Source organism: Epinephelus moara, chromosome 13 (genome assembly GCF_006386435.1).
Source record: "Epinephelus moara isolate mb chromosome 13, YSFRI_EMoa_1.0, whole genome shotgun sequence".
Classification (NCBI taxonomy): Eukaryota; Metazoa; Chordata; class Actinopteri; order Perciformes; family Serranidae; genus Epinephelus; species Epinephelus moara.
This window is the reverse complement of record NC_065518.1, coordinates 23308458-23327673: the sequence shown is the minus strand read 5'-3', so window position 1 is coordinate 23327673 and position 19216 is coordinate 23308458. Positions and strand designations below refer to the sequence as shown.

Below are 19216 nucleotides of genomic sequence, written 5' to 3'. Positions count from 1 at the left end.
AGGTATGTACACAAACATCAAATTACAGGTTAGTGGGCTGAGAGAGAGTGCAATAAGGGTGCAGAAAACACACACATGCTCTGAAGCAGAAGCCCTTGGGAGTAGGGAGGGGTGGAGACAGTGTATTTCTTCTTGTCACAGCAGATCTGAATGAAACAACATCCAGCTGGCGTGTCCACTCTGATGCAATGTGTGTGTGTACAACTGCAGGTCCAAGTCCACATTTCATTCGTGTGTGTATATAAGCTGGCTGCCTTCCACCCCAATTTTCTGGGAAGGTAGTGAGTGTGCAGGTGTAGCTTTACAGGTGTAAAAGTGTCTTAAGTGTGTGTGAGCATGTGACTTGCCTTGACATCCGGCGAAGGTGTGAGGACAAGATTCCCTTCCCTCTGTCATCTTCCAGTCTCTTCATTATGTAAAGTGCACTTTCGCTCCTCCTTCATCACATCAAGTCTTCTCTCCTCCTCCCATCTCACGCTTCATGTCATCCCTGCTTCAATCTTTCATCATCCCCTTTGCTCCTCTGCCATCTTTTCTACCTCTCTCCTCCCTTCTCTTTCCCCTTCTCCTCCCTTTCTCTCGTCTTTTTCGCCACAGACCTCCAGTCTGCTTTGCTCCAGGCAGAAATTCCCAGCTGCACTTTCCTTCCTGCTGCAGTTTCCCACACATGAATCCCCTGCTTTTCTCCCTGTCACGCTGATCTACAGAGAGAAGCAAGTTCAGAAAGAGGCAGCGCTTGAGAAAAAAACCAAGTTCTTGCACAACTTCAAATGAGGAAACACGCAGGGAGAAATAACGCCTCCCCTCGTTCACAAGCCACCTTTTCTTTCCTCTCTCCCTCTCTGATTCCTGTGAAAACATACAGTGTGTAAATCACCATCGCTGCTCGTTGCCCGTTACAGCTCTAAAAGCCTTAAGCAGCTTTATACTGAAGCAATGAAGACCTCAAAGGGCAATTCCCTGCCTGCATCTGCGCTGTTGCTGCCGTGGAACATCTGTCGTCTGTTTATGTGTGTGTGTTGTTGTTGTTTTATGTGTGTGTGTGTGTGTGTGTGTGTGTGTGTGTGTGTAAGTCTGGCAAAATTACACATGAGTGTCTAGGAGTTGTTCTCCAGGGTGTTTTATCCCCTCTGAAGAGAGAACAGGCTGAAAGAAGTCTTTGCTGATGTTGGAAATTAGTGAAAGGAATCTTTAACCTGCCATTTAGCCAGATCATAAAAGAGCTTCTGTTTTGCTTCCGCACACACACACACACACATACACACACACACATACACACACGCACACGCAAAGCCACGCCCACTCAGGCTAAGTGAGTGAATGCCTCTTGTAAGGTTTTTCGAAGAACACAGCTACAAAAACAACAACAAAAAAAGAGACGCTTCTGTTGTTCTTTTGACCCAAATGCATGGTGTAAAAAATGTCTGCTTTCAGACCAGTGGAGGCCACATTTTTTACAGCTGAATAAGCTTTCCATTTTAACTTTCTGTCAGTTGTACGTGTTCTCTTGAAACTGTATTTCCAAACTGACTTTCATGGCAAAAAAAAATCCCTTTAACTAAAGGTCCCACTGTCTCACAGACAACAACCTGAAAAAATGTATGAACATGTTATTTGGCTTTTATTCCACTGCACACAAAAAAAGGTAAAGATAAATACTTTTGTTTAGAAATGAAATAACTTAATATCAAAGAATCTGTGCACATCAGTGGAGAGATGATACTTCTGTCAACACAACACATTTCAGCAACACTATGTCTTACAGATGCCTGAGGAGGCAAAAGATGACTTGCCCTGGTTGTCCCAGCTGTGTCTGTTTGTATTTATCCCAGAGAAACAAACCCTGCCATCTCCCCGCTAAAACATCCAGACCGGTGCTTAAAATAACCCATTTTTTTTTAGGGATGAGCGGGCAAGCACATGCAAAGAAGTTGCAAAATCGAATATGGGAAGAAAGCAAGCGAAAATAGGGCACAAAGTCCTGCGTCACCAATTTGTGCAATTCAGCAGACCTGTGATGATACAGGATGCAGGGCTGGGCTGAGATAAATGGGTGAGATGGCTCAGATGTCTGTCTGAATGTCTGTGTGTCTGGATGTCTGTCTGAACGACCCAGAAGTCTCAAATATCATGAAATTTCATACTGCTGATAGGGTACTGTGAAGCTGCTGTTTCACAATACAAAGGAAACACACATAGCTAAAATGTTTAAAGCAGTAGTTTGTTAAATACCCTTACTGAGTTCAACATAAAGACTGGAAACAAGGAAACAGCTAGCCTGTCTCTGTCTGAAATTAATGATATGTTCTGGACTATAGACTGTTTCATTGCTATTCTGTTGCTAGGGCAACAGCTTTGGTCCCTGTTTACTTCCTGTGAGCTACCAATCAAACTATAAAAGAAGAAAAGGTCATTTTATTTGGTGCCACTTCTATTGGAGTCAATAGGGCATGCATGGCAAATCACACTATAACATGTCATATGTTTGTTGTTTCATTCAATCATTCTATCAAATTTAAAAAATCACGTTACGTGATGTTTACTTTTATGTAAATGTGTGTGTTAATTTTCCTTGTAATTGGTCTTTAAACAGATTATGGCTCTGTCCGTCAGCTGCATCTCAGCCCCTGTTGGGTCCAAGGTAGCTAACCTACCTCCTGTTAGCGAATATATGTATAATACATATCAATGGCTACCAAACTTTAAACTGTAAATGATATTAATTAATATTATTGTCAGCAAGTGGCGCTACTCGCAAAATTATTATATATTCGGACCTTAATCACTTACTACTTGTTACGTTGTTTACAATGAGCTAAGTTAGCATTTGCACTTTGTTTAGCTAACGTTAGCCAGCACTATCTCTGTTGAGTTACCCTGAGTAGCAAATGTTGCCTCTGAAGCTTAACCATTGTCATGACTTATATGTGTGCTAGCTAATTAATGTTAGATGACTTACATTAGTACGAATGTAAATTACTGAAGCAAACTGCTGTAGACTAAGGTCTAGACTAGTTCTAGTTAGGCCAATATCTACCTAACCTAACTGAGTCCAGCCAGAATAAACTGAGGTGGTTATAATTACAGTCAGGTCAGTTATAACAGGTAGGACCTGCCTTGTTTGTTTATGTATCATGATATCATGTTTGCCATCTTGAGACAGATCTGTGACCTGTCTGAAGACCAGTAACAAGAAAACAAACACACACATTTAGATTAAAAAAACGTCATTAACATTACATAATGTGTGTTTTGCAATCTGCTGGAAGGTTTTTCAGTTAAAGGTGAAACAACACAGATATGATGTGTGATAGTGTCATTTGTCGTGCCTGCCCCATCGGCTTCAATAACGTCATGTCCTTTTCTTCCTTTATAGTTTCCTTGTCAGCTACTGCAAAAAGAAACACTTCAACAGGAAAAGGGACCCACTCAGAATGTTCATGTTGTCAAGACCGAATCATCGAGACGTCTCGCTAACACCTACAATCACTTCTGGGCAGACAACTGTCAATTTATTTAACTGTGGAGACATGTGCCATCTTAAAGTTTTTTTTAGGTGACTAAAAGTTAGCATTTGCTCAACACTAGGTTTTCTACCTGCAAATTATTGTAAATAAACATTGCAATTCAGTCTTATAGACTTGGATTGAGACAGTAACTTCCTGGGGTCATTGCTGGTTGCCTGGCAACCTCATAGTGACCTCAAGACTCCGGGAAGTGACTGTAGAGAACGCTAGAAGGTTGCCACCAAATGAAACTGGCATACAGATATCAATACTTGTGTTAGCAGCTAGCTAGCTATGAATGTTTCGGTTAAAATAGAAGGTTAGGGTTACGTCTCATTACGTATAAGATTATGTCTTCAAGTAAAATGAATTAAAAGGTAGATTTTTGCTCTGATTTGCCTCATATTAATTTGCTTCAGTGTCACGTTGTGGCAGGATTCAAACAACCCGAGTGCTGATGCTTGTACAGTATGCCTGGGTTGATGTTTGGTGACTACATTTTAGTATCTACCCAGAAATAGCACAGAGCACTATAGAACTCTTCCACTGGCACTTCTGGCTGCACGGAGTCAAACCATTTCACGTTGATTTGCTTTTCCATGACTAGTTGGGCCAAGCTGCACTGAGATGGACCATCTCAGGAGTTGGGCCCAGGTGCGACCACCTCCAAGCGGGTTGCTGTGACGGCAGATGGGCTTTATCATATTTATTTAATGTCAACATTCAATGACGATTCAGCAACATGTTTAATGTTTGCTATTGTCAGACATAGAAGATATTTCATCAGTTTCATCTGCATATAAAAAAAAGCAAAGAGAAAAGAGAAGAGAGTGGCAAGCACTTGGTCTGTGGATGAAACACAAGCCCTGCTTACTGTTTAGAGCAAGAGGACCATGCAGGCAGCAGATGGGCATTCGGCATGCATTCGTGCGGTGCCAAGAGAAAATTAAAAACTCCTCCAACAGTACAAGAAAGTTGTTGACCACAATAACACCAGCAGGGCGGACAGAAAAATGTTCTGTGGGTTCACAAGTACAAGCCCGCCATCAGTTAAAGACAAACCTTAAAGTGGGTCAGGCTGTTCTCATGCACTGATTGTACGTTTTCCTATGAAAAATTAATGCACCAAAACTCTTACACTTCCCACACAATCATGAGCCAGTTATGTGTGTGCAACCCTTGTATTTGGAAAGTCTGCAATCATGTGACCAATGTGATGACAAGAGTTAAGTAGGAAGTAGTCCAATAGGGACACACACTAGAGGAGTGGATGGGTCACAAAACACAGGACTTTCCCCAAGGACTTTTCCCAGGGTGAGTTCTTACCCTAACTCTTACCAATCCCACTCCTCTTGCCTAAACCTAGCCATCCCAAGGAACGAAGGTGACGAGTACTAGCCAATCAGAGTGAGAGTAGGACGGGTCATGACTGGTGTTCAGAACTTTATGAACTTTGAATGAACTTTGAGTCATTTTAAGGTAAGTTGTCACCATTTTTTCTTCCTAAATCTAACCACAGTAACTTTACTTGCTATGTTTACCTTACCATGTTTCCTAAAGATGCCCAACCATGTTTCTTTTCCTAAACTTAACCTCAGTAACTTTACGTTAAGTTTGTAACTTTATGTTGCTATATAATACGAACCATTGTATGAGTATGCGTTGAGTGAGTAGCCCTGTTTTCTGGAGATGCAAGTTCCTGCCCCACCAGGCTGACGCAGTGAGTCACACCAAGTCAAACCGAGCTAGCACGTGTATGAAAAACGTATGAAGCTAACAGGTACAGCCAATTAGTTACAGTAAACTTAGCGTAACTGTAGTTAGGGGGAAACACGACAAGTTGTGATCTTATGGGAGGTCACGTCCTCGGGCAAGAAACAGTCTCGCACATAACCCCCCATTTTTTTTCTCCTTTGAATATAACCGGACTAGCTGTTTCCCTGTTTCCAGTCTTTATGCTATTCTAAGCTAACCGTCACCTGGCTGTATCTCATATTTTGAGTAGAGAGTGGTTTCTATTTTCTTACCTAACTCTCAGCGTATGAGTGCAGGTCTTTCCCAAAATGTCAAAACTACTCCTTTCAAGTAAGAGTTGGACCAAACATCAGGAAGCGAGCAGGGTTTGGAATAGATGAAAAAGAATAAGACAAAAAAGCCAAACGCTATGTGGTGCAGTCAGTATCGCAGGCTGTTTTGAAGAGGGATATGTGCCAGCACAGTATTCATATGACATATTAAAAAAGACATATTCGATTTAGAGTTTCAAGACGACTTTATAAAAAAAACAAGGAAGGCAGAAAAACAGCATTCATGTCTGCATCTTCGTTTATATCTGACTGGACAGGTAGGAATCTCACTTTTCCTTCCAGTTGCTGTGAGCTGAGCCTTTCGCTGCCAGTCAAACTCTGATACCACACCCCAGGGATTGTGGGTAAATCCTCAGTGGAAGCATCTCCTGGAAAAAGAATATGAGTAGAAAAGAGGAAAATGAAGAACAGACTTTTCAGCTTCAGAAAACAATTTTCGTAAAGATGGAACAAGTTTACACAGCAGCAGCAGCATCAAGGCATTTCTGACATTCTTCCTTCAACAAACATCTCAAGTAGTCGGATGAATCAATGGAAGTCTTTTTAACTTCCTGTCTGACCTCTCGGCAGTCGGTCCAAATAAATTGGCAGCTACAGAAATATCAAGGCCACAAATGCACAGTGTGGTAGAACAACACATAATATAAAGGGATGAGGACGAGGAGAAGTAAACAGAGACAGGCTGAAGAAGCTCCACAGAGGGAGAAATCAAGAGAAAGATTTAGAGCAGTTAAGATAAAACATAAAAGAAGGATGTGGATAAGACATGCACTTTCCCATCAGATGCATCTAAAATAGAAAGGCAGTATCCCTCTATTTCTTCCTTTTTCCCTCTTTCATTATCCCTTCATTTTCATTTTTCTGGACAACTTCAGCCTGAGCGTGGAGCGCTACAGCCACAGCCCGTACAAAAGGAAGTGGAACGGCGCCCTCACATTCCTCCTGAATTGATCGAGCCTTTTATAGTCGGGTGTACTAACCAGTATTTTTATGTTGGCCACTACTGAATGTCCACAAACCTCGACAATAAACACTCCCACTATAGAGTAATTACATAATACACTGAAATTAAAAGTGGCAACGCTGTCTAGAAGAGTTTATTGATTGTTCAGTAGAAAATCAGTCACTACAGCAGCAAAGAGCAGAGCATTTTGAAAAATAAAGAGAGACTATGAGTTATGCTGAACAGCAGCCACTTCAAGTCTCAATACATGGAATAGTGTGCTTAAATAGAAATGCTAAAAAGTAGCTTCATAGTAGCACAAGTAGCATAAAGGCAGAACTTTAGCAAACTGACTCACTTGATCTAAGTTAGCTAACATTAGCCACAACAAGCTAATGCTCATACCAGACCAAGTCAGACTGAGTGTAGTGAATTAGGCAAAGGTTTTTTTTAATGTGTAGAAGTTTAACTTCTCATTTATAAGAGGAAGAACCTGTCATTCCCGTTTTCATAAGTTACATACTGTCACTTTAAGTGGCACCTGGTATAAAAATGACTTTAAATAGGTAAGCTACTCGTGACAGATTCAGTTCCACAATTTTTGCATTCTTTTTTGCACAGCAGATTAAAGGAATAGTTCGGCATTTTGGTGGTACAATCATTGGCTTTCTTTTCAGTTCAAAGGCAAATAAGAAGATCAACCACAGTATATTAATTTTGAAGCTAGACAGTTTGCCTGGTTTAGCATAAAGACTGGAGGAAGGAGGAGACAGCTAGCCTGGCTCTGTCCAAAAGTTAGGGTTGGACTGATGGCAGTTAGTCATCAACCGCAGATTCCACCATCATGATCTGAAAGCACCCCGAGTCCGTCCGTCCATCCACACCAACACCATGGTGCTGGTTTGCGCTGGTGCTAATGGCATTTATTGCGTGCTTAAAAAATAAAGATTCTGATTTGTCTACTAGATGAACTATGGGCTGCCACATGGACAACCAAGTTTGTCGCTGCCATGATGAAGACAAAACAGCATCCCAAGGAGATTATTAATAAGTTACAAAAACACTGCATGCAACTGTCAGGAATCCCAACTCTCAGTTTGTTTTCATCTGGTTTTGTTTTCATGTCTCATCACTAACTCTCCTGTCATTTCAGATCACGCCTCCCTCTCAGCCCATTCAGTCTGTTCATTACCTGCACCTGGTTTTCCCCACCCATCTCCACACCTGTGGCTCATTCTCCCATCAGTCCTTCAGTATATATATCAGTCCATTTTCCCCCACCCTCTACCACATTGCCTTTCTGCCAAGCTATCCAGCATACTTTCCCTTTTCTGCCTGATCTTCTGTTTTTGACCCTGCCTGCCTGCCCCTTGTCGGATTTGTTTGCTGGCTGGACTGATTTCCTGGTTTTGACTCTGCCTGAAATGATCTATTAAAGTTGACTTTCCCTGCCACTCTATTGCCTCTTTGTCGTGCATTTGGGTTCAAACCTGTACTGGTGAATCTTACAGTAGTAGACCGCACACCACCCACCAACGACGTCATCATGCATTGTGCATTGTGATGTTTCACTCTAGATATGTCTTGCCAGTAACTACAGTAGTCTGACATCCTTGTAAAACCCCAAATTGTCATTTTTACACTTCACTTTTTATGTAATTTGAACAAACAGGATATAATGTGTTAATGAGTAGGCTTGAGAGGTTTTAGTTAAAGGCTTTTGATAAGTTTAGAAAGAGCCAGGCTAACTGTTTCCCCCTGTTTCCAGTCTTTGTGCTAAGCTAAGCTAATTAGCTGCTGGCTGTAGCCTCTTATTTGCCGTACAAAAAAACGTGTGGTAACAGGGTGTTGGTATAGTAGTGGATAGTGCCGGCGCCCCATGTACAGAGGCATTGCCTCGCTGCAGCGGTCGCGTGTTCAAGTCCGGCCTGTGACCCTTTGCTGTGTGTCAGTCCCCACTCTCTCTCTCTGTTCCCCATTTCACACACTGTCCTGTCCATTAAAGGCAAAAAGCCCAGAAAAATAATCTTTAAAAAAAAAAAAAAGAAAGAAAAAAAAGTGTGGTATCAATCCTCTCATCCTAATGTTGGCAACAAAGCAAATAACCAAATTTCTTACGGTGTCAAACTATTAATTTTAAGGTACACTCTGTAGGAATTGTCGGTTATTGTTTGCGAATAGTATTGCCAGTGAAAGTGAGAGCCAACCCCAGATTCCCTCTGGTTTAAAACAAGCTTTGTGCTCTTGCTATTTTGCCTCACTGTATTTGCATGTTTTCTCCACTGTGTCCGCAAGTTTTGTAGCTTCCTCTTGGATGCATGCTGCTTACTGTCTGGCATATGGTGCGCCCTGTCACTACCTGTTTATAAAGTCCCGACCTTATCTTTGTGCTGTGCCCAAAGATGAGAAGAAAATAAGAAAATACAGGCAGAGGGCAGAGTCTCTGCAGATAAATACAATGCCACGCACTTCTAGAGGGTTACAAGTGATAATTAAGAGGGATTACCACTCTGTAAGTCTCTACATTGCTCTTTTTTTTAGGAAAAGCAGTATATCTTTAATGTTGATTAGGTAATTTGTACAGTTTTTAAACAACAAAGACATGCAAGTTAGAAAGAGTTCAATAAATTATTTGTTATCCCAGGTATTAATCCAGCCAGTAGGAGGAGGAGAGAAGGGAAAGGATCAAGTGATCAGTGTGAAAGTCACCTGCAGGACCAGCGCCTGATGGGGCGAAAACAGCCAATCAACAGTGATTGCTGTGGCGGATGTCATCACACAGATGTGTCCTCTCTTGACACAAAGCCTCACACAGATACTGACACACACAGTTAATAGATGGATGGATGGATGGATGGATGGATGTGCATGCATGTAGGGAAGAAAAGAAGTCACTTGAGATGAGGATGACAGGTATTAACACTCATCGGCTGCAGATTGTGTGTTTGCAGGTTACCATGGGTTGCTGAGGTTGCTTGTGGTCATTCTCTGCTGGGCTGCTGGACGAAGCTAAAGTGGATGACAGGAGACACCATTAGTTAGTGTGTGTGTGTGTGTGTGTGTGTGTGTGTGTGTGTGTGTGTGTGTGTGTGTGTGTGTAACTGTGTCTGGGTGTGGTTGCTAAGAAAGCACAGCTAATCGCTTATTTTGGCAAGCTCTGTGTAACGGGCAGACAGTGAAAGGAAAGTGTAGGAAATGTCTTGCAGACACACACACACACACACACACGCACACACACACACACACACACACACACACACACACACACACACACACACACACACACACACACACACACACACAAACCTTGAGCATTTGTGCACTTTAATTTTTTTTTTTAAACAATCTGGCTTGCATCTCTGGAGCAGAACATTGCCCAAATGTTCCCAAGCTGAGCTCCAGACTTCAGAGGAGGAGAATGTGAAGAATGCTCTGACTCTTCTCTTCATAATGTGGTGAAATTGGACATGATTTAATCAGAGTATCAGGTTTAATTAGCTTGGAAGGCCATCCCGACCTGTACGTTTAAAGCCTTCTCTGCAGCAGCAGCAGCAGCAGCAGCAGCAGCAGCAGCAGCAGCCGCACACATGTGTAGAGGGATTCTGGCGAAAGTGGTAATTACTGGAAGGGAGATTCCCAGTGCACAGCCAAATGTGACTGGAGATGGCCTGGGTCAGGGAGAGGCCATCTGCGTATGTGTGTGTGTTTACAGCACCTCAAAACACCTGTTTGCACCGAATGATTACCTTCAGAACAGCATTCCTGCTGTGAAGTTTGACCCCTGTTGGTGGGGTCAGGCTCTCGACTTTTGACCTCGCTGAGCACTGTTTCGTCACTCTCAGTCCTCTCCTCTGTGTCTTCTGTTGCTTCTGTCAGTTTCTTCTGTGTCTTCCTGTCGATGTCAGAACCAAATTATATTGCTCTTTGCTGAAGGGAACTCACTTGTGCAAACACAAAGCTGTTTACTTTAGATTAGACAGGTTTCCCAGTTTTGTTCATGTCACTGAACGAGACAGGATCAGTGATCTCTGCTGGATAATGTTTTGTCACAAAGTCAGATATCTGTGCGAGTGCTTGTTGTTAGGTTTGATTTAAACCAGAACTGTTCTCCAGTTCTGTGGTGAATTTGGCCTGCACTTGAGTACTCTGTGTGCTCCTTCTGTGTGTGTGTGTATCTGTGAGTGTGCGTGCGTATTTTAGCACTGCTGTCCTGGGTAAATTGAAACTGACTGATCATAATTTTAACATTTGAAATTTTACACTGATTAACTGTTTGAAAGACAGCTGAAAGGTTCAAGACTTTTGTGGGAAAGTTTTGCAGCCTCTACGTTGAAGACAACATCTTGTGCAACTATGTATATGTGGAATTCTTTAATGCACTTGCTGTTTACACTGTTTACGCTTGCTGATGCATTATTAAAACACGTGGTCCTATACAGTATTTACTGCTTGGCAAAAGGCAAAAGACTGGACATATCCACATAGCCCAAACAAGTCTAAGAGTCTACAGTGTGGTGCAGGAATGAGTCCTTAAACCCGGAGATGAGTTAGCATTTTAGCACCCTTGTCTCACAGGCCATTTATTTTTTGAATGGGTTTTTGGTTAGATGCCTGAAATAAGGTCTGTGGTTGGTTAACACAAGCTTAAGAGTCTTTCACGTTTTGTCCTATGGCGTCAGTAAATACCACCCTTGTAAATTTTGAAGGTTTTAGATGTCTTACAAAAAGGTGGTTGCTACCAGTGGCCAAATGAGACTAAGAGCGTCATCACACTGAACAGCCTCCACAGTCTTGTGGTGGTGGTGACATTGAGTCATACAACCATGGTGTGGTTCGTTTATAGCCTAATGTTAGCCTATTACTTCTGGCAATTGCATTTACATTTCAGTTTTAAAAGTGGTGTTAATTTGTGAAGCTTATGTTGGCAAACAAAAACATGTAAGTATCATAAAGTTCTGCTCGCCACTGAGCTAGTTTTCTGCAATAATCCAAAATTCCATGGAAACATCCCATTGGGTTTTTTGTTGCAGAACAAGGGCAATGTTAACTTCTGCATGGGCCTGCAAAAACATCATCCCTGCAGCACTCTATTACTGTATATAAAGATGAACAGTATGACAGTCAAAACATCTTGATTGCAGTAGGGGTCATAAACCCCGCCCCCTCCCTGTTAGCTGATGAGACATGGGCAAAACTAGAAAAAATTCAAAAGAACATGTCAAATAATTTTTTTCTAAAGATGGTTTCTATAATTTTAGGTGGTTCTTGTTTTATTTGATGGTATAAAAAGGGGTTTGTGACATCACAGTTGACACCAATGAGTGTTAATCAGTGTGCTTGCAACCAATGGCCCTGGACGAGTGTATGGGTGGGAACTTGGCATTGTGGTTCCACTTCTCAAATGCTACTGCACAGACTCTCACTCCAAAAGTTCAAGATATCTGGCCGTATCCACAGCACTTTAGCTCCATTTTTGTAGAACAGGAGTATGTGGAGACGTGTTGTTCATCTTCACATACAGTCTCCAGGCACAGCGCTTTGAGACTAATGCTAATGTCAGCATACTAACATGCCCACAATAACAAAGCTAACAGGTAGGTATAATGTTGATCATGTTATTAGTTTAGCATGTTAGCATGCTAACGTTTGCTACAGAATCCTGCATTGGATACCTGGCAGGTGACACGCAAAATAGATGATTCGCTTGTGGTATTTTGTCCTATTTTTTGGTTCAGGTTGAAAAAACAACCTATGGGTTGGAATGTGGGTGTTAGAAGATGCATATATCAAAATAAAATGAGAATAATGATAATTGATTTACTGTTTTAATGTTTTTATCCTTTATGTCAGCTCTGTCATCTGAGCCAGCTGGAATATTTGAGCTGCTTCACTCAGGTGCGTTACTAACAGGCACGTTAACTGTGGAGATGTGCCGCTCAGTATTCTGTGAGTAAGTAAAAAAATATTCACTTAAATTGTATTGCCTGAATAATCATCATTTTAAAATATATTATCTTAGTTTCACATGTATAAAAAATCCCCAAATGATCACTTTTAAATGTGCTGCCTAACTAATTTTTTGGAATAGCGAGTGCATGGTTATAGCATTTGTGGTTTTGGGTCAGGCAGCAGATCTTGTGTTGGCGAGTCGGGTTGGGTTGCAGAACTAATTGGTCATATGTGCGGGTGGTGGGGCGGGAGCTGTAACACATGTTGCGGTTTTGGTTTGGAAGCGGGTCTTGAGAATCAGATCTGTGCTGGACTCTGATTTGCTAATTATCACTAAACACAAAGTACAGCTGAGGCTGATGGAAATGTCATTTGCTTTGCAAGATTTACTTCGGCTGACCGACCGACAATGCCATCCTTGGAGCCGCAGCTCTGGCATGGCTAAAAAAAATCTGAATTACACAACACTTATGCAAGAGCTACAGAAGAGACACTGAAATGTTGTCAGCACTCTGTGCACGGTTGCCCAATCAGGAGCCAGAGAGGCAGTGACAGCAAGAGCGTGAGACAAGTTGATGCAAACAACATAATTGACTTTCAGACCACAGTCTTTTTCTCCCTCGCTCTCACATGTATCTAAGCATGTGCTGACTCTGTCTGTCACTTCACTGCACTCTGTCGTCTCTCTTAAGTTTCATTACTTCAGAGTGTTCTCTCCTTTTTGGTTCATGTTACCCAACATGTGACAGCAATACAGACAAGCACACAGCAAAGGCCTGGGCCAAGCCAGAGTTTGTGACCTTTAACCAAACTGAAGTTTCTATTAAAGACTCGAATGTCTGCGGAAACAATGGGGGAAGTTTCTTTTGGAGGACGCACTCAACCATGACGCACTCCTCTATATTAAATTTGGCACCAAGCATTCCCTGTTGACATCATTACTTGTTTGGACATCTCCTGCACACTCTACTATGTGTTGGCGGAATTAAATGATAAAATCCCAAAAAGGCTGCCATGTTTACACACGTCATCCTCAAAATTTGGACTTTACGATCCAGTATCCTTCACGGACAGCATGTGTGCAGTCATTTTTAGCATTTATGGCCTCAACCATGGAAGAGTTAGCACACTAAAAGCGACACACAGAGTCAATCTGTTAACCCTCAGTAGGTTTAACAAATTAGGAAAAGTTAGCCACCATTAAATTTTAGATCAAACTGTGGCATTATTTGTGTTTTGTTTCTTGTATTTGAAGGTGCTGTATGGTAAATGGTAAATGGACTGCACCGTATAGCACCTTTCCAGTCTTCTGACCACTCAGAGCGCTTTTTACACTACTCCATTCACACACACATTCACACACTGGTGGCCAAGGCTACCATACAAGGTGCCACTTGCCACTCAGTAACCATTCACACACTCTTACACACTGATGGAACAGCCATCGGGAGCAATTTGGGGTTCAGTATCTTGCCCAAGGATACTTCGACATGCAGACTGGAGGAGCCAAGGTTCGAACCCCCGATCTACCTCTGAGCCACAGCTGCCCCTATGGAACTCTGGAGAAGGATAGTAGATAGCTGAATCTTATTACGAGTTTGTCAAATACCAATGCTTTGGGTTGGTAGTCGGACCGAACCACCAACTCAAAGCCTTGGTATTTAACAACATGGGAATGAGGCTTAAACATTTATGAATGAATCCCTCCGATGTTTCCTCTAACGCTAACGCTACCCATCTTGATGTGCACTTCTCTTTCACCAGTCAACCTAATGTGAGCAGCGCTGGAGAAAGCAGAAAGTGAAGCAATACCTATCCCAAGTACATTTCTCAAAGACTTCTCAGAGTTGTTTAAAACTATGTGGGTAAACCATGCCAAACAAAATTAGAGTAAGTAAACTATAAATGTGTCTGTAGAGGGACTTTAATATATTTCCTTGAGATACAGAGACAAGCTCATGAGCCACACCTCTGGTAAGTAGCTGGGTCACTGATATTCCACATCACTTCCTGCCCAAAAGAACCCACGTGTCCACTGTCCTTTGTCCACAGTCCAGCGGAGCCGTCAGCCGAGGCTGTGAGGATGAACAATCTGTCAGCCACCTCAAGGACTTCCACACTTACTAATGCTCTCTCATGAGCCTTCCAACACTGCAGCAGAGGAGGACGATCACAAGCTGGCTGTGTGGAAAGAGAACACCTCAGGTATAGAGGGATATACAGTACAGCATACATTTTTTATGTATTCGCACTGCCTCACACACACAAAGACATACACTCACCTCGCGTTGGATGTCCAGTGCATAGTGATAGATGTCCCAGATCTGAAGCCAGCCCGCTGTGTCTCCGGAGACCAGGATGGTATTTGTAGTCTGATCTGAGCTCAGGCACAGCACACGCTCACCTGGCTGCTGTGGAGCATAGAACTGGCCTGGAATAGGGAAAAAAAAAGAACTTTATTCATGCAGTTTTCCAAACATAATGCATGCATTTACATTTTTATAAGAGTCTCCTGTAGGTTTGGGCTCCTGAGGGTCTACAAGGAGAAAGTTGCATGTGTATAAATGTAGTTATAGTCAGATTATGTTCCAATTTCAAGAACACTGTCTGAACTTCTGAGGCAAATTGCTACCCTTTAATGTTATGTCACACATCTCCCTATTATGTCACGCTCTCAAATTCCTCTCTGCTAGAAAAATGTATGGACACATAATACAGACATATACACACACACACACACACAAATGCACACTGGCTCACTCACACACCCATGCATGCTCATACACATATGCCGCGGTCACAGTGCATGAATCCCACACCACTAAACACAGATGGGATCTGGAAAGAGACATAGTTGTGGGCTGCCAGGAATGGTACAGGCAGGAGGCCAAGTCGACAGTTCAGCCTAACTGTCACTGCTCGGGCTGTTTGTAAATCCATCTTATGGGAGGATCATTACAACTGACAGCTGCTTGTCAATTGCTCGTACAGTTTGGTGCTTCGACCTCCCTCATACTGGGAGAGTTTTATTCTAAATTCATGTTCTTCATACATTCTTCTGAATAATACACTAAGCATCCACCCTACCTCTCTCTTCCCCACTCACCGTAAGCGTGTGTCTGTCCAGTGATGCTCCAAAAGCAAACACAGCCAGCCTGCGATGACACCAGGACACCTCTGTTCCTCAACTTCCTGTTGCTGGCCCGATGCTGAAGGAACAAGAGGCTGTCCACAGGGGGCAAGGTTCTGGATGCACATGAGCAGAGGAAAAAATAAACAAGCAATAACAAAGGATATCACCCACTAAGGATGCAGTACTCATGAGAATATTGTATAGTTTCCATCTAGGCACTTTTTTAAAATCTTTTACTTGGATGACATTTATGACATATTGTCCATCCATTTTCATGTGCTTATCCAAGGCCGGGTCGTGGGGGCAGCAGGCCAAGCAAAGCACCCCAGTCGTCCCTCTACCCAGCAAAGCTTTCCAGCTCCTCCTGGAGGACCCCAAGGTGCTCCCAGGCCATATGAGATATGTAATCCCTCCAGTGTGTTCTGGATCTACCCCTGGGCCTCCTACCAGTGGGATGTGCCTGAAACACCTCCAGCGGGAAGCACCCAGGAGGCATCCTGATCAGATGCCCGAACCACCTCAACTGACCCAACTGATGCAAAGGAGCAGTCCAGATGTCTGCGCTCCTTACCCTATCTCTAAGGCTAAGCCCAGCCACTTCACAGAGGAAACTCATTTCAGCCGCTTGTATCTGTGATCTCATTCTTTTAGTCACTACCCAGAGCTCATGACCATGGGACATGTTATTTGCTTTACTCTCCTTGTGTTTTAAATGTGTTTAGTTTATTGTACAGCACTTTGTAACTGTGTTTTGAAAGGTACTATATAAATAAACGTTTAGGAACCATTGGTTTATTCTTTAACAATGCATTGCATTTCGTAGCATATTATATGTTTGTTTTTCTTTAATGCAGTACAATATTGTCCTCTGAAGTGTTGTGGAGTTGAGGTATAAGGTAGCGTAGAGTGGAAATAGTTAAGAAAAGTAAATAAGTACCTCAAACACTTACTTAAGTACACTTCTTGAGTAAATATAATCAGTTACAAAGTCTTGGAATTTATTGTGTTATCCTTAACATTTTTGGAGAGTAATAAAAAAAGATTAGTGTCAGTTTGATTAATGTCAAAACTTGTAAGATACATCAAGTATCCCACATCTGGTCAGTGGTGCCTATGATATCACAAGTGATGAAGTGAGGAGACAAATTTTAGCTTGCTCAAAATGAGTTTATATTGGGACGGTTACAAATCTTAGCAGGTCGACCACAGACTATAAAGATAATCGATGTAGCCACCATGACGTCACCCATTGGTTTGTGGGCTCCCATTTTAAAGCCTCTAGTTTGGCATTTGGCCATAGCCAACATGGATATTTAGAGCCAGAAGTGACCTGAGGTACAGGACTGCATTGGGATTGGGATCCCAAGAGTCCTGCGGGACCCAACACAAACCTCGTAGGAACACTTGGTTTTATCTTTGCTGCTTGTGGGAGCAGGCCGTCGAAAAAAACATGTGGGTTCAAGAGATTAATTAACTTGAAGGATGGAGACGTCAACAAGTGAAGTAGAAAATAAGATAAAAGCAAGACATTACAATACAAAAGAAAAGCAGGGCATATTATAGATAATAATAATAACACTGAACCCCAGGGACACCAGAATAACTGTAATTATGAATGAAATGTTTCCCTGTGGCAAAGTAGAAGACTCAATTTATTGATAATCAATCTCTTGTGTGGGCATGTATGGTCAAAGTGTTTGCGGGTGTAGGCGGGAGCTACACCCAGGGTGTGCAGGAGCAGGATTAGGAAAACAGTCTTGCGCAAGGCTTTAACAAGAGGTGACGATATTTGAATGAACTTTAACATGTGTTTTTGGGCATTTTTAACATGGGTGTCTATGGGGACTGACTGGCATCTGGGGCCTCAAGAGGTCACTTGAGGAACTGCAGTTTTTGGCACTTGGTGTCGGCTTAATTCTTCAGTTGCCACTTGAAGATAACACACACAAAGCTACATTTTCTCACCCATTCTGTGTCCGTCTCTGTAAGTGAAGCACTGGTCCTTGCGTCTCAAGCCTCCAGATAATGACCTCTCCATCATGGCTCGCAGTGGCAACAACGCCCAGAGCAGAGCACTGACACACGGCCAAGATGTCTGATTTGTGGACACCGCTGGACTTCCATGACATGTCAGCTCTTACATACAAATCCTATACGTACAGTAAAGATGGCAATATTAAACAACAGCAAAGCTTGTTACTGATTACATAAATGAAGGAAACATTTGAATGTAATATTCAGGTTCAAAATCAATAGTCCTGTGCTGTATTCCACTGTGTGCCTGAGCTTGTTGGTTGAAATTGTGCAACTCCTTGCACATCACTTCTCACCATGTGACAGTTTGCAAATGATCTGAAATCACATGTAATTGTTTGTGTTGCCTTGTGGAAAGCAGCTCTATTTCCTTCTCTGCTTTACTGATTTTGTTTACACCTCTGGGCTACAGTGTTGAGGTCAGCTCTTTAAAATGGACTACGCGGAGGCTCAGCATGATGGACGCCAGAGAAATACTGCCGCAGATGTCTTGCATGGCACGGATGTCTTTGATCTCAGCAGGTGCGTGTGTAAATGTAATTTACGTCATTCACTGATATCATTTACTCTCAAAAAAAACAAACATCACCTGCTTGTTTATTTTTTACTGAAAATGTTTTCTCGCAGACCTGGCTCTGCTGACACAGGGGGCTTTACAGTGAGAAACATTATGAGTAGGGGAGAAACAGGACTGGGAATTTGCTGGAGAAGCATGAATACTGAATGTTACTGCTGTAGTCGAGGGATGAATCCAACCGCAGAGCAGATGGTAGTTAAAGGTTGAGAGGTAAAATGTAACACAAGAATTTGAGGTGTAAAAATATGCACGTCTAGACTTTTGTCTCATGTTGCAGGTCATACTGGTGTTTATACTGGCACTGGCAATGCTTCATCTTTATTTCTTATAACCAGAGTGTCAGCGTGCATAAATGTGTCAGTGGATGTGGTGAATCTTTTTTATGCTCTAAAACGTTCTAGACATTGCTAACAATAAAAAGACACAAGAGGTCTGATTTAAAGATACCACAGATTCACCTACATATTTATTGGATTTATTCAAATACACTTTGTGCTACAATTGCAGGAAATATTTTCTCAGGCTGAACGACAAACTGTTTCTTAACAAAAATGTAGTGTTTTAAGTCTGTACCAGATTAGTCACTATGGTGACAGCTGTTTGTGTGGGAATCATCATCCAGCATTCAACATCTGGGGAAGAACTTGTGGATGAGCAAAGGCGTGTAGACTAAGACTTTTCGATGTGTGCATCTTGATGTATTTAAGATTTTTGGTCATTAGTGAATATGCGTGCTGCACTTCCCGGAATTGCCTGTCAATCTAAAGTTCTTGTAATGTATTTAATGCTGTGTTTCTGTCTTTCTTGTCCGTCCAGTAATGATATCTGCTCACGCTAACTGCAGTTATCCTATTTTTCTAAACAAATGGCTCTTACTGTTAGAAACATGACAAAGTATTTTTTGTCCAGCAAAGCATTTTTCCCTGAAAAGACCTACCAGACATGCACAAAATTAAGAATGTCTTGTATTTTTTCTTACTTCAAGTT

General features: G+C 42.2%; 1 protein-coding gene across 5 annotated transcripts in view; it reads right to left on the bottom strand.

Moving 5' to 3' along the window:
• Positions 1-348: 348 nt before the first annotated feature.
• LOC126400128 (WD repeat-containing protein 49) overlaps positions 349-19216 on the bottom strand; it is a 28520-nt gene continuing 9652 nt past the window's right edge. Inside the window, exons 12-19 of one of the 5 annotated variants that reach the window (XM_050060629.1) lie at positions 17584-17768; positions 15592-15731; positions 14768-14916; positions 14455-14666; positions 10283-10428; positions 9493-9545; positions 9246-9354; positions 349-5961 (exon numbers count right to left, since the gene is read on the bottom strand). In XM_050060629.1, coding sequence (XP_049916586.1) covers positions 9283-9354; positions 9493-9545; positions 10283-10428; positions 14455-14666; positions 14768-14916; positions 15592-15731; positions 17584-17768 — 957 coding nt within the window. In that variant the 3' untranslated portion in view covers positions 349-5961; positions 9246-9282. Of the gene's footprint in view, positions 5962-9245; positions 9355-9492; positions 9546-9566; positions 10429-14454; positions 14667-14767; positions 14917-15591; positions 15732-17583; positions 17769-19216 lie in introns of those variants that run through there. The other 4 variants (XM_050060631.1, XM_050060632.1, XM_050060633.1 and 1 more) reach the window with 4 other exon arrangements.